Source organism: Manacus vitellinus, unplaced genomic scaffold, assembly GCF_001715985.3.
Source record: "Manacus vitellinus isolate BGI_N305 unplaced genomic scaffold, ASM171598v3 scaffold_81_pilon, whole genome shotgun sequence".
NCBI lineage: Eukaryota > Metazoa > Chordata > Aves > Passeriformes > Pipridae > Manacus > Manacus vitellinus.
In genome coordinates, this window is record NW_021940822.1 from 1,556,333 (window position 1) to 1,571,493 (window position 15,161).

Below are 15,161 nucleotides of genomic sequence, written 5' to 3' on the forward strand. Positions count from 1 at the left end.
ACAGGTCTTCGGGACGCTGCAGGACCCATGGTGGTGACTATCTTCTGCTTTTTTTTAATTGCTCTTGGCTTTTTCCTACTTCCCTATTTTCCTCCTTTCTCTCCTCTTTCATAGATAATAAAGTTAAATTATTGTTCAGGACACCAATGTTTGACCTCGCTTGTCTCGTAATCTCGCTTTAGCTATTTCTGAACTTTTCTCTGTATGTGCTTGCGGATCAAGACAAAATTTGCCTCTCCACACTTCGTGGATTGGGACAGTGTATTGGGTCTGGCTGAGATGGTGTTCATTTCTCCATAGCAGCCCTCATAGTGCTCTGCTTTGCAGTGGTAGCTAGAAAGGCATTGATAACACACTAGTGTTTCGGCTACTGCTGAGCACAGCATCAGCACTGTAACACTCCTTCCCCAACTGAGGGCAAGATCCTGGGAGGGGACACAACCAGGCCAGCTGACCCAAACTAACCAAAGGGATATTCCATACCATATGACATCAGCTCAGACACAAGAGCTAAGAAAAGGAGCAGGAACGGGGACATTTGTTGTTTCCAATGGCCACCTGCTAAGAAACCATTACGTGTTGTTGAAGCCCTGCTTCCTGGGATATGGCAGGACATTGCTGCTGATGGGAAGTAGAGAATAAACCTTGTTATTTTCCACTTTGCTTTTGTGCATGCAAGCTTTTGCTTTTTCTTGCCTTAGTAAACTGCCTTATCCCAACCCATGGGTCATTTTCCACCTTATTCTCTCTCCCTTTTTCCAGCTGGGAAGGGGAGTGACAGAGCAGCTGGGTGGGCACTTGGGTGTCCAGCCACAGTCAATCCACTACACTTAGCCACTAAACTTCTTTTATTTTAAAATCAATCAGAAAGAAATCTAACTAAATCACAAATGACACAGAGTATTTGCTGGTTTAATTGTATTTCTCTAAGAGGCAAATCAGTTTGCACTCCCAGAGCTTTTCATACCAGTTAACTCTGCAATACATTACCTTTTAGAGTATGAACTAGGCTGTTCTTCCCTGCAAAGAAAGACTTCGTTTTTAAAAAGATTCAAGGATCTTTGTTTAGGAATCTTGAGAGGAAAGTGACTCTAAATTAATTTGGGGTCTGCTGTTAGAAGAATGCATCTGACACAGTAGGAAACACTGATGGGAACCTGCCCTTGCAGGAATGCCAGATAGCCTGTGTGTCCATTCAGCTTGGATGCTGGGGAAAATCTGCCCAGCATGAGGAATGAATGGCCTTCCACCCTGCATATGTGAACAACAAATAGATTTCACCATCTGCAGGAGCCCTACTTGCTCTGCTTACTTGATGAGAAAAAATAGCCAATGTATTGTTATTAGTGAACACTGATGGACAGATGGATAAGCAGATGATTGCAAAGGCCACAAAAAATTAACACAAGCTGCAAGTTTCCCTACTCTAGTATATGGGTTACATGTGTAACCATTGTACCAGAAAGGAAATGCTTGATTATATCAGGAATGTACATGATAGATCTGTAAGATAGCTAAATAGCAGAGAGTCCTAAATTCAGCCCCTGAAAGCTGCTGGTGGTCTGCATTCCCAAGGGTGAGCAGGAAGTGTCAGGCATGGTCCCACAAAGCCCAGCCCACAGAAGAAAAGCAGGACTGAAGATGTTTCAGTTCTTTCTCTTTCTACTCACCACAATTCCCCGACACCAGCAGAAGCTATTTACTCTCATAGTCAGAACTTTCCTGCCTCCTGACTTTGGCTCCTAGCCCAGAGGACATCAGCCAACCCTGTTGCATGTCATGAAAACCTTGTTTCAGGTGCCTCAAAGCTCTGGGATTCCCTGTGAGCAGTTATAGAGAACAGCCCTGGGCAAAATTAACTCCTTCTGGTAGACACTTAGGTTTCTTGATTTGGTTTAAAAAAGTTAATGTGCTACCTTTCTTTTCTGATTAAAATGATTAACATGTCATCCCTCTATAAAACAAAATGTTTTGGTTTGGTCAATTCATTTAATTCCATGCACCTTTTTTTTTTTTGATGCTTGATTCCCTGAAAAACATTGAAGAAGAGCATAAAGGACTCTGTCATCTCCATATACTGCTACTTCTAATATTGGAAAAGTGAACTTGTATTTTTTTCCTTTTTTGAACTCAGCAGCAAAGTTCAAAGAGACCATCTCAAAGGTAAAATTCTATTAGAAGCTGTTTTTCTGAATTAATAATTAAATTTTATCAATGGATATAAATTTATCAATTTTATCGTGGACATTATTTGGGAATAACATCACAGAAGTATTACAGAATCATATGCTTACTCTGTTCTTAAAATCCTCTCTTCCTATCTGCTTATGACACCACTGGAGGCAGGTTATTGGCTTGGATGGACCCCTAGTCTGGCCCAGAATTTTCACCTATTCTTTGTAGAGTTCAGTTCAACGCTGTTGGTTTATAATGCAAGATGATATGCTCAGTTAATCCATTATGCTAATATATTACTATATTTATTTAACAAAGGACTGTTGATTTTGCCAACACAAAATTTGCACCTATTTAGTGTAAGAGCTAAAGTCACCACATTTAGATCAAAAAAGTCTGTTTAATCTTGATCAAAAAGTACACAAATAGCATTGTAAACTGTGCGCTCCCTTGGGCTTTCTCTCAGATTTCTGTTCCCATTTTTCCCCTGGAACTATTGATCTGGTAACAAGTATGGGAATAGGGCAGTGGATTTTTGCTTTTCTTATAGATATACTTCTTATAAAACAAAATTTTGTCTTTCTCATCTCTCTTCCATTTTAAAATATTATCACTACTTTTACAATAGATCCCATATTTACAGGGCAAAACAAACCCAAATTGACCAAAGTCCCATTAAAATATAGCTGTGACATTCCAGAAGATAAAAACTCAGGAGGAATGTTTTGAAAGCTCCAGATGAGAAGAAAAGAAGAAAAGAGAGATCTTGTAATAATTTTAAAACAAATCAAACTCCATTCAAGATTAAACAGAGATACAGGCAAGGGTGTGAGCATGAAATGTGACATTTCTTTCTGACCAAGGGCAGAAAATAGTGTCAAAAAATATGTTGAACATAAATGTTCAACATTTTTTTTTTAAATCATGGAAATTATTTAAGTATTTTATATAGTGCTTATTTTAAAGTATAATTCTGAAATATTTCACTTTAATTTTGTGCTTCTCTGAGTTTTTTCTATATATATACATTAACTAAACCTTGCAGATGAAAAATTTCCTTGCAGTTGAAAAAAGGGATTTGTTCTGTTCTGCTTGAAAATGTATTGATATGGGATGCTCCAACCTTTTCAAAATGTTTTTGAAAACCTTCTTATACAAGAAATCTCAAAGAAACTCTTTTCTGACATCCTTATATACATATATGCACACAGAGTCTTAACCAATCAACGAAACTTTGGTGCCTAAATTCTCATTTGAGTCATTACGCATTCAACTTTTAATTGCTTTTCAGTAGTCAACACGTTGCTTCTGAATAAATGTGATCATTCTGAGGAAGCTGCTTCTCTTGTTTAAGCTGGGAGGTTTAAGTGAACAAACTCCTGAGAAAAGATATTCTGGATCTACAGGGTATTTTGCATCTGCTGCTGGAGGCAGACCTGAGACTGCCTTTAGTACCCGGGAAAACACTTAGGCTGGAAGGGAAATTATTCCTGTCCAGGCTTCTTGTTCTGGGGGGGGAGACTTAGTAACTGCATTAGGTAGTGTAATCACTGCAGTACAAAGAACATACTCTCCATCCTTTGTGCCTAGTCCTCAAAACAATCCTTGGATGAGGAAAGTGAATAAGGAGAAAAAAGTGTGCTTTAAGACAGGTATCCTACCCAGATATCCACTAGCATCTACTAATGCCAGTAACACCTCTGCACAGGCTGAAGAAACTGGAGGATGTGCTCTGGAATCTCTGGATTCAACTCCGTACTCAGTACAGGAAGACTCAACAAGATCTAATTTTTCATTATGGGGAAAGTTCATCAGCTGACCTGGAACAATTAATTTGTATTCGTCACCATCACTGTTGGCATGGAAATGGAAGGTCTAACCTTGTATTAAGTTGTCAACACCCTGAAATGACTGTTCTGTCTTTCCTATGACTCAGCAGCTGCAAGACAAGAACTCCATGTTCTCCAGCAGAAACACATCACGGTGTTGTCATGCCAGCAGATACTTGCCTCTAATCTCTTGTGCACAAAAGTCCTCCCTCCTACAACTACAGGACTCCCACGCAGGCGGTGCTGTGTTTCAGTGGGGCAGGACTTGCATGTGTGTATGTGTGTGAGTCTATCAAAGAGCTTTATTACTTCTCCCATAGACTTCTTAACCTTCTCTTTCTGCTTATTTCTGCTCCTTTTGTTGCCCATCTGGTCCTGATTCATTCTCCCTTTCTGCTATGCAAACATCAACCCTACTTTTGCCCTTTGTGGTTACTATATCCACCCTTTTAAATTGCGTGCAGGTTGTCTGAAGAGTGGAAGATGTGGTATTCTGCATTCTTCCACTGAGTGTTTCAGCAGGGCTGGGGTGTGGGTGTACAAAAGACACTCAGGCAGCAGCACTATCTTCCCAGGGGTGGCAGCTGCCCAGCAGCAGCCATAGTGAGCTAGACAGGCTCTGCCCATCCTTCCACTGCACAGTGAGCAGGGAAGAAAGCTGCTGACATATAAGGGGAGTTCTCCAGAAAAGCTGCTGCTGAGGAGTGAGTCACCTGCCCAAGCACAAGTAACAGCCTCTCCCAATGCAGTTTGTCTGCTAGCATCATAGAAAGACCCGTGAGACATCACAACTGCAGTGTGTTAAGAAGGAGTAAATGAGGGAGTCTGCAGGCCTTGCAGTACAGGGCTGCTGGTTTCATTTCTATCCTGCCAATGTGCTTCCATCATGCCTGAGTCAGCTCCCATTCCTGCCCCCAGGAAGAAAGCAAACTGGCTTGAGGCATGGATCAACAAGGATTTTTTAACTTTGGTACTCTCTTTTCCTCCTGCATCTCACTAATGCCTGCTCCAACCATCTTACAATATAGTTTTCATGCCAGGCTTGCTCCTTGAATCTCCTCTTGCCATACTAAGAGAATGGAGCAGGATGAAGCAGAGCTGGAACAATTCTTATTTTGGCATTCTGGGACCATTTTATTTTTGATTTATTGGGCCTACAGTCAGAATGCTGCTTTGATGATAGCTGGTGAAAAGAAAGAGGCCATTCCAAAGGTCTCTTTTCCCTTTAACAAACTGCTTCCCAGGGGTACAGTTCTTCCTCACTGGAAACCCATTAGCACACAAACCTAAGTCCTCATTGTCCAACAGGGAGAGCAGAGATTGTTAATAAGGATCCTTCCTAGTGGTTCTAAGGAGTCATCAACAACCTGCAAATGTTTTCCAATATCAAATTATTCCAGACTGTACAAACAAAGACATGGTCTGCTTCTTTTTTTCTTCCCCTCTCCTTTACTCTGTTGCATACATCTAGCAAGTATCTCGTTCCCCATGATTTAATTGGCATTGCTGTGTATGCCAAAAGTAATGAAGAAGCAAAATCAAAAGCTCCCCTCTTTCAGTCTATTGGCTTGTCTAGCAGAAGGCGGGTCAAGCCTGAAGAGCAGCTGCAGGTGCCAGGTCCCTGTCATCATGAGGGCTGTGTGTCTGTGTGCGTGGCCCTGACTGCACACCCTGCACCAAGTGGAACTGCTGCGGAGAGGCAGGAAAACACATTTAGTGTGGGAGGATGCGACCCATATGCTGCACTCTGTGAAGAGGAATAAAAACCTTAGCAGGACACCCTGGGCGAACACAGGACTAGTCCTGTCAAATGCAAACCTCAGAGTCAGGGCAGGTTCCCTTTGTTTGAAGGGACTTTGCTTCTTGCTCTCCAGTCCCTTCCTTTTAAGGTAAGGGGAGTAGGGTGTGCTACCCTGGGCATCTGGCAGGATGGCAGCCTCTACAGAGGAAATCTCTTTCACATGTAGTTGGGCTATCTCATGCCCAAGACTACTCCATCACATACAGGCAGGGAGAGGAAAGCTATAAGCCTGCTTTTGCTTTTTCTGCAAAATCCAGCTGAAGACCCTCCATGCCTGTTAAATACAGGACATTGCTTTTCATGGTAGGGATCAGAATGCCACACCACTATAGCATGAGTTGCCATTCATCAGCTGAGCTTTTGACAGTATACGAACGAGTCAGTGCTCTCTGCCTCCCCCATCTTCCAAGAATCAGTGCCCAGGCATTGTGGGCTGAGCTTCTGGGCTTCATCTCAGCCTGGAGCAGTGCTTAGCGATCTACAGCTTAAGGAACATATTATCTTGAAGTTGCTTGTGACAGGGTTTTCCCAAGAGTTCAGCCAGCTGTGAACAGAGGTAAGGGGCAGGCAATGTCAAACCATTGTTAAAACCTTCCTCCTCAGTGAGAGACGAAGAGCATAGGAAGATCTGGTCTGCCTTGGGGGACCAAGTCCTCAGAACTTGTTCAGAGTGATTCCTACCTCTTGTTGAGGTCAACAGACCCACCTGATTCACACAGCAGCACAAAAGGCTACGGAAGGGGATGGGCTACATCAAGTAGTGGCAGCAAGTAAGCAGGTGAGAGTCTGGATGCAGAGATATAAACCATGTTGATGAGCAAGTATCATCTTTCACAGTGCAGTGGTGGAGCTACTAAAGCAGGGCTGCACTAGTGAGACCCAAAGCCTATCCTGGTCTGATATATCTGATGCATTTGTCCATCAGAAGAGTTCAACAGGAGGTCATTCACGTGGAGAAGGATTTGATAATTAATTATTTCAGAGTTTACTTGCTCTCCTCTCCTCCTCCCCCTTCTTTCTGTCTCTCCGTGCTATCTCTTTGCCCCACTGGGCTAATACATATTTCATGACTGAAATACATCCTCTGTGAAAATATTCCATTAAAATATTCATGAACAACTCTTTTCATTATTTGTTCAGTGCTTAATGGTTTCATGATAGCTACACAGCCAGAGGTCTAAAGCGACAGTCTGCCTTAGTGACCAGCACTCTCCTACTGTCTACTCCCTCTCTATCTCTCAATTTTTTTTAACTGTAAGTCCTTCGGGCCAGGCTCATGAATTTTCTTGTAATTTCAAGCGTGTTAACTTTGATTTGTAGTGCTCCTAGTACAATAGGGATCCTCTTCCTGAACTAGTGTTGGTGGCTGTAAAAGAGATACAAGCATTATCAAGAGCATCCTAGCAACACCAAGCTAATTGTCCACACTTCTCCACTAGAAAACAGCAAAGGGCCAAGCCCTAACACTTTTTGGAATAGGATACAAATGTTATTACAGGGTGCTCTGAGATGCTTTGTTACCCTTTCAATTCAAAAAGGAGGTTCTCACAGTAGCAAGGATGCCAGTCCCAAAACCACTCTAAGTAGCAGGTAAGATATATTGCACTTCTGCTTACATTTTTATCTCCCACTACAGAAAAGCTCTCTTATTGATGGAGGAAATATTTTTTCTTTGTATATAGGTAGAGTTATTCCTGCTCAGTTGGAGTTACCCTGTGGTTCCTTGTGCCAACAGGAACACCGTACGCAAAACTTGCAGAGATGGGAAATCACTCTCACAGGGCACAGCTCCACCATTCTTCATGGGAGTGGGTACTGCATGACCCTGTCCCTGACTCCCTCAGAAAATGTCTCTGTGCCATTTTAAACCTCCAGCTGAGACAGATTTAAGATGTGGTCTATGGTGTCTGCTGGAGGGTGAAAAAAAGACTATCTACTTCATATACCCTCTCAGAGAATGTGAGCAAATATGTCCCACACACTGGTACCAGCCAGAAACAGGGCCTTCAAATGTCAAGAGACATCTGGGATGATGAGGAAGGAATGGAGTGCCAGGAAATAGGAGGTTTTGAAGACAGAACGCCTTCTGCCATCTTTGGTACGTGGTGTGGAACAGCCAAAACTGTTTGTGATTTTGGCAGCCTTGGGCAGCAGGACAGATTGCTAGTGGTGTGCACACTACTAGAGGTGCCTTGGTTTGTGCTGGACTCCAGCAGGACTGGAGACTGAAACTTCTGTTCTGCAGCCCAGTGTTAGGTAACATGCCAAAGAGCACTGTGCAGGGAAAAGGGGATGCTGTGGAGACTGGGAACAGCAACCTGCAGAAAAAAAATATTCTGCACAGCTGCCTCTCCACTGTCCAAGACAGAAGGGGGTCCTAAGCCCAGCAGTGAGATAGCAGTAAGGTCAGATTCCTGCTATGAGCAGAAGCTGTCTCACCAGGCTGGAATGAGTCCCTGTTGTAGTTTAACCCCAGCTGGCAACTAAATACTACTATGCATCCAGTCTCTCACTCACTCCTTCGCCCTAACCCTAGTGGGGGAGGAGAACTGGAAAAAGATTAAACCTGTGGGTTGAGATAAGAGCAGTTTAGTAACTGAATAACTGAAATAAAGTAAAATAGTATAATATAACAATAATAATAATAATAATAATAATGAAAAGACAAGAGAGAGAGGAATAAAACCCAAGAGAAATAAGTGATGCACAGAATTGCTCACCACCCACTGACCAATGCCCAGCCCATTCCAGAGCAGCAATCCACCCCTCTTGGCCAGCTCCCACCAGTTTATGCACTGGGCATAATGTTCTGTGCTGTGGAATACCCTGTAGCCAGTTTGGGTCAGCTGTTCCAGCTGTGCTCCCTCCTGGCTGCTTGGGCAGCTCCTCACTGGCAGAGCAGGGGACACTCCAAAGTCCTTAAATTACATTAAGCACAACTTAGCAACAACTAAAACATTAGTATAGTACTCATCCTAAATCAAACACTCAACACTGTACCAGCTACTAAGAAGAAAATGAACTCTATCCCAGACAAAATTCAGACAATCTCCTTTCATACGAACTCTTCACTAGGAAGAAGTGGTATTATTATTTGCATCATGTGGCTTGAAGCAAAGCACCAGATCATGATAGCGATCTCCAGGGTTTCTGTGCCATTGCTGCTGTTGGAGCAATTAGGCTGAGTCACATCAGTGCTCTTCAAAAATCATCTTGCTTTCTCTGTAACTCCTCATGTGAGAGAGAACTAAGGTTTGGGTCCTTGCCCACAGTAAGGAAAGTAATGAAAGGTATGTCTATGGCAATTTGAGACTACATTGCCTTCTTTCATATTCCCAGTGTTTTTGAAGAGTCTTAAATTATGTGCAAGTGCACATCTTCCCAGACAGTTCTTTGCTTTGCTTCTCCCTATCTGGTCCCTAAAGGTTTCGATTTTGCAGATATGCCACTGGAAGGGTAAAGAAAGAATTGTGCTTATTTGAGTAAAACAAGGCTGATTTCCATCCATCATTGTGTAGTCTCCCTGCCTTTCATGCAGCAGCATCTGAAACCCTTATTGACATTGTGACCCTGCATACAAGTTGGATGAAGGGGTGTAAATTTACATCATCAGTATTTTATAGCCTTTGAAGAATGGTTGCTCTTTGATACTTGCTGACAATGGGGCTTGTGAGGTCTACTGGCTGGCCCCAAGTGGGGTCGTCTCCCCATGGTGTCCTATTCAGTTCTGGCTTTTCTGGGGTTTGATCTGAAACTAGGTGAAATGGATGGGACACTTCCCAGTCGCTCGAGGAACTCTGAACAGGTTTCTTAGAGAAGCCCTACAGATCTGAATTCCTTTGTAGGTCTGTGCTCATTTTGCAGTCATCTCTGCGCATTTCTCCTAGCTTTGGTCTGAAAAATCACTGTTTAATCTGTCTGGGGCAGCAGAGAGGAGATGTCTGAGTGTACGTAGGAAATGATAATCCTCTTGAAGCTGTTCTTGTATGACTTCTTACAGTCACAGGATTATATATTCAATTATATAAGTCTAGGATTATATGTTGATGAGAATGCCTTTGGTTTTCAGCTCTAATGCTACTATCTTCATTCTTCAGCTCAGCTGTTCCTTTCTAACACTATGATTCCTACTATGGCACCTGCAAAGGCAGCTGACTAATTCAATTACAGACAAGAAGAGAGCTCAATTTTCTCTTCCCTACTAAAGAAGTGATTTCCTTTCATAGTAGCAAGGGCAACGTGAAGCTTATTCAAAACTGAGCCTTGCTGGAAAGGTTATTCCAATGGGATATCGACCACTTCTTATCATAGGGATATTCACCTAGGGATAGCATTTCTCATGGCTAACTTTATTCTTTGCTTCCATTAACATTTTATTGTGATTTACTCTTGTGTTTGCATTTTGCAATAGAAATTTTGTACTTTTCAATGCCTCATCAAAGAACAGAGATTATTGGGGGAATATGGGGAGCTGGGAAGGGGGCACCTGACATGTTTCCATTAACACCTCCAACTACTGCATCCCAATGAGCACTTTTTTCTGTAATGTACAGGCAGATGAGGTGGAATATGCACATGGTGTTGCCTAAAGCATGGTAGAGTGATACCTACAGCAAAGCATAAAAGCTGAAATACGTCTGTTGAAACAATGTGCCCTGAAGTCCTGTTTGCACTTAGAAAACCTATATATATTTTAAAAGGAACGTTTTTAATAATACAGAACATTGGATATGACCATTGCTGAAATCACTGAAATTTAAGGAAACAAGGGTATAAAGACACCTGTTAACCCAAAAGACTTAGGTGACACAGTTATAGTTATGGCCTAGGGTCTCCACCCTGTCCCTCTGGCACGTCAGGCTTTTCAACAGCTTCTGGGAGCAGGGCTGTATGACAGCTACAAAGAAACATAGCCCACCCACGTGGAGCCAGCCTGATATCCAGGACATATGTCTGCAAGCCAAAACCATGTGAAGGTCCTCCAATGAAATTCAGGGATTCATAGACTAGAAATCAAGGCTGATATCCTGGTGTGGGAAAACAGAGTCTTTTTTCAAAACTAGAACTTTTACTTCTGAAATCAAATGGTTAATATGGTGGACAGGTGGTAGTTATTGTATTGGATCATGGGCTTGAATTGAAAGATGTTTAAAACCTGTTGCCTTACAGGCACGTGAAGATTTGTCTGCTGCATAGGGATACCTGTCTAGCTCTAAAGTAGAAAGGTGGATGACTGAAGAGCAGTCTATTCATGACAGTATGGAACACATGGCAAACTGAGATCTCACCACTGCCATTCCCTGAGTGGAACTGGGTTTACCTGCTTCCATGTGCCAAAGCTGGGTACCAGTCTTTGGAAGTAAAGAGTGTAAAGGAGAGGTTGAAAATATTGTTGACAGGCAACCCACTAACTTGTTGGTTGTCTCATGCTTCAGTCTTCTGGAACAAACGAGGACTGGAACTGAGTCTCTGGAAAGAAAATCATAGAATATCCAGCGTTGGAAGGGACCTACAAGGATCATCATGTCCAGTTGAACAGGACAACACCAAGAATCATAGCAAGAAGAGCCACCAAGCAACAAAAGTCAAGGTTTTCCCTGAAGACTAAGCCTGCATTTATACCAGTCATTCAGGAGGTCAATGATACTTTCCCTGCACATGCAGATGCTTAGGATAGCATTGATATTTTCATTTTATGTGTAGCTGCTTATCTTGGAGTTGAAGAGTGTCAAATGCAGAGACGACAAAGGTTGCTAATTGCTATGCCATTCAAGATTGTAGTAAAGGAGAGAGAAAGTGAAAGAAAAGGGAGAGGCAGAGAAGACAGAGAGAGAAATGAGTTTATGAACTATAGCATTGGGGAAGTACTCCATAATTGCAAGAGACTGAGAAAGATAAGAAGCCCTGCTGGAAGTAAGAGTCCAGAATAAATAACAGGAGAACTTAAGTAGCTGTCTTTGGTGGCCCTTAACTTCTCTGGAATCCGAAATTTATTGTCATTTCTACATTTTATTCAAAAATCTCCTACTGGCAAATTCAACAGAATGGGAATGTCTCCACATCACCTAATGGACTGGCAAGGGTGTCCTGATACAGAAAAACACTGAGCACTTGGTCAGCTCTGACTTCTACCCTGCCTTACAGCTCCCTTCCCAAACCCATGAGAATGTCAGTACTGAGCCTGTCACTAGCGGCCAATGGCAGGGGTGTTATCTTCCCCTTGCCTTGTTTCTGATCAACTGACACATCTGAGGCCAAACTCCTTTGGCTCAAGTTTTAAGTCAAATAATTCCCGGTTTTAGGGAAGAAATGACAGACTTCCTGCCACTGTCAGCTGATCTCTGTTAGGAGCAGATGTGGCATTCGTGTTTTGCAAACGGGCCTTGGCTATTTGCATGGAGTTGCAACTCTTCTCACTGTTGTTAAGCTTCTTTTGAAACTTTCTCAAACAGTTTTTTACAACCACCCACCAGAGAATGACACACTCCCAGGGCTGTATGGGGAACTTAGCAACATCCTTCTGCTGGGAAGACACACTGGCAGCAGCAGCAGCAGCCAAATCCGAGGCACCTCTCAATGCCTGCACCAGCTCTTCCCCCCATCTTCCCTTAGACAACTGCAAGAACACTTCCATGCCTTGTTGGGAGTCTTGCCTCAAAGAACATGATCTGTCCTTTGCATCTGTCATCCTGGAGTGCAGCTCATGGAGGGAGGGCAAAGCAAGATCTCAAGTCACACAGCAGAGCCAAGAGCAGCCTTGGGTCCTCTATGTCCCAGCCTTGAGCTGGAGTGGCCTGCTCTTCCTCTGATAGGTCTTGGAGCATAAATGGGCCGAAATGGCAGCTCCTCAGAGCAACAACACTTGGTGATGAGGCACAGCTTCAGCTGGGAGAGGATACAGATGTGGTAAAGCACCAGCCTAAACTACATGAGAGTTTGTCCATGTCTTTAGTGTGCAATATCTACCTCTGCTTGCTGTAGAGGCATGTGGAGAGTTTCTCAAGTTCCTTCCATGCACACAGATGTCAGGACATGCTCCTGTAGAGAGACAAAGGGAGATGGAGGACCAGTGTGCATCAAGTCTTTTTAGAGGTCTGGAAAAGTGTGACTCAAAAAGCCCTAGAATTCCCCATCATGGTCCCTTCTAAGGGAAAGCAATACATGAATCCTTGTGAGATAACAAAACAACTACAAGAGGTTAGGGGAAGAGAGAGAGATGACAGGCAGGCAGACTTTGCATGTATACCAGCTATGACAGACCTTGCTCTTTCCCTAGACTCTCCTTTAGCATCCCCTCACCTAGTCTGCACAGCCGGTGGACTGAGTTCCTGTGTCTTCCAAGCAGCAATTTCCCGGAGACCTCTGTGAGCACTTCCCCAGTTTCCCTAGTGGTACAACAGAGATCAGCCATCTATGGGGCAGACCTGAGGTGGCCCAAGGACAGAACACCTCCAAGTTTGCTTCTCTGGCTTCATCGTATGAAAAGAAGTCCCAGGTTCAGGCTGCTTTGTTGGTACCCAAGAACCCAAGTAAGGATTAAATGTGGTATTCTCATCTCCTTGGAAATCTCATCTATAATGCTACCAGGCTTGCAGAAGAGACTGTTTTTTGAGATCCAAAAAAGCGAGAGATCACTGCTTACTCCAGCAGCAGTACTGCTGTTCCTCAGCAAGTCTAAACCTGGAAAAATGAAGAGCTTGCGTAACATGAAAGAACAGAAATAAGAAGTGATGCAAGTCTTCAGCAGTGGGAAACAACTGATACCCTGGGGTATAAAAGGGCTGAGCAAGCACACTATGTTATTTCACCTAAAGAGTCTTCTAGTCTTCAAGGAAGGTTGCCATGGAACAGGAACGATTTAGAGATCTCAGATCCCTTTGTTTGTTTTGTTCCTTTGTTCATTTCTTTCTGCAGTGAAGATCTCAGCAGAACCATCAGTGTGGCTAATATAGTCCCTGACAGATCTTAAATAATAATAAACATATCTGCCTTCCGTAATTTGGAGCAATGCTCCAGGTGGGGGTGCTGCGAAAGCAGCTGTTTGCTTGAGTGATCTGGTTGAAGAGGATGTGCACATCAAAAGAGGGATGTGCGGGATGCAGAATTTGCAAAAGAGGGTGATTAAAATAGCTGTGACTGCTAGCAGAGTATGGACTAAAAGTGCTCCTGTTGTATGTGGATAATTTGCAATAGAGGAAATAGCCGTTAGCTGGCATAGATATAGAGCCCCAACAGCACAGAAATACAGACCTCTGGGGGAATTTGTCATAGCCTCTTCTTCACCCGTAAGCTTGCAAAGCAGAAGCTGAGAATTACAGAAACAAACAGCAGAGCCTGGCTGGGAATTTTCTCTCAATGTGTTCGATGTTTGTTTGCCTGTATATGGCATTTGACAGAACACAACTGCTCTCTGTGAAGATATTCTTGGGGATGTGTAAATCAGTGCTGAGAAAAGGGAAATACCTTTGTTCCAATACTCTGCTGCAGCACTGCTCCAAGGCAGCTGCAGTTAGTCTGCTGAGGGTCTCCCTCTCATCTGAGGACCAGTGTTCTCATTGGGACTGCCTCTCCACCATTATGCACCATGGCCAGGAAACTCCAGGATGCTCCTGCAGGGAGTCATACCAACACTAAATAATGCAAATATAAAGCAGGATAGCAATTCTGTATGGAAACATGTAGTCTTTTAACTGCAAACTTGGGTTTTCTTTTGTTTTGCTTTGACTAGTGCATTCTCATTGAAGCATTTTTTCTTTGGTTTAAGTTCTTTTTTAAAGGGAGCAGGGAAAAAAGGGAATGCTGTGCTTGGACTACCTGTCAAATCCTTTTTGATGGCTGTAAATGTATCAACACAGTCTGCTGGTATGAATTGATAACTATTCTTAGTCATTCACTACGGCTTTACTGAATATTAAGAAACCCATGATAAACAGTTTTCTTCCTGCTGGAGGAAACTACCTATCATTTTCAGAGTATAGGGGGTTAATACAATAAAGAGCCAACTAAATGTTAGTCCCAAAATATACAGTCTTGAACTCTGCAATCCTAAAAAAGCAGTTTGGTCACCATCTAGGAAAGTCACAAATATAGTACACTATATACTGTTTGCATATGACATCAGACCAAGAAAATCCAAGTAAGTTACAAACATGACAGAGCTCTCTTGTCAGTTCGGTAAGATTACCAGTCAAAGGACACAAAACTTGCATGAAGTGAGACATACAGTATCATGCAAAGAGAAACACTATACCTGAAAGCAATCACAGAAAGTTTCACAGATATCAAGAATAATTCAGAAAGGATCAACCTAGAGTTGTAATCTGTCCCATTACTCAGAAGGAGAGTACAGATCTTAA

At 42.9% G+C, this 15,161-nt stretch overlaps 1 protein-coding gene across 2 annotated transcripts in view; it reads right to left on the reverse strand.

The window, feature by feature from the left end:
- Positions 1–15,161, reverse strand: part of SYNDIG1 (synapse differentiation inducing 1) — a 74,028-nt gene that overhangs the window by 10,806 nt on the left and 48,061 nt on the right. The window contains exon 4 of one of the 2 annotated variants that reach the window (XM_018085444.1): positions 12,795–12,843. The exons of the other annotated variant lie outside the window; for it this stretch is intronic. Within the exon in view, the coding sequence (XP_017940933.1) occupies positions 12,805–12,843 (39 nt within the window). The 3' untranslated portion in view covers positions 12,795–12,804. Of the gene's footprint in view, positions 1–12,794; positions 12,844–15,161 lie in introns of those variants that run through there. 2 annotated transcript variants of the gene reach the window in all.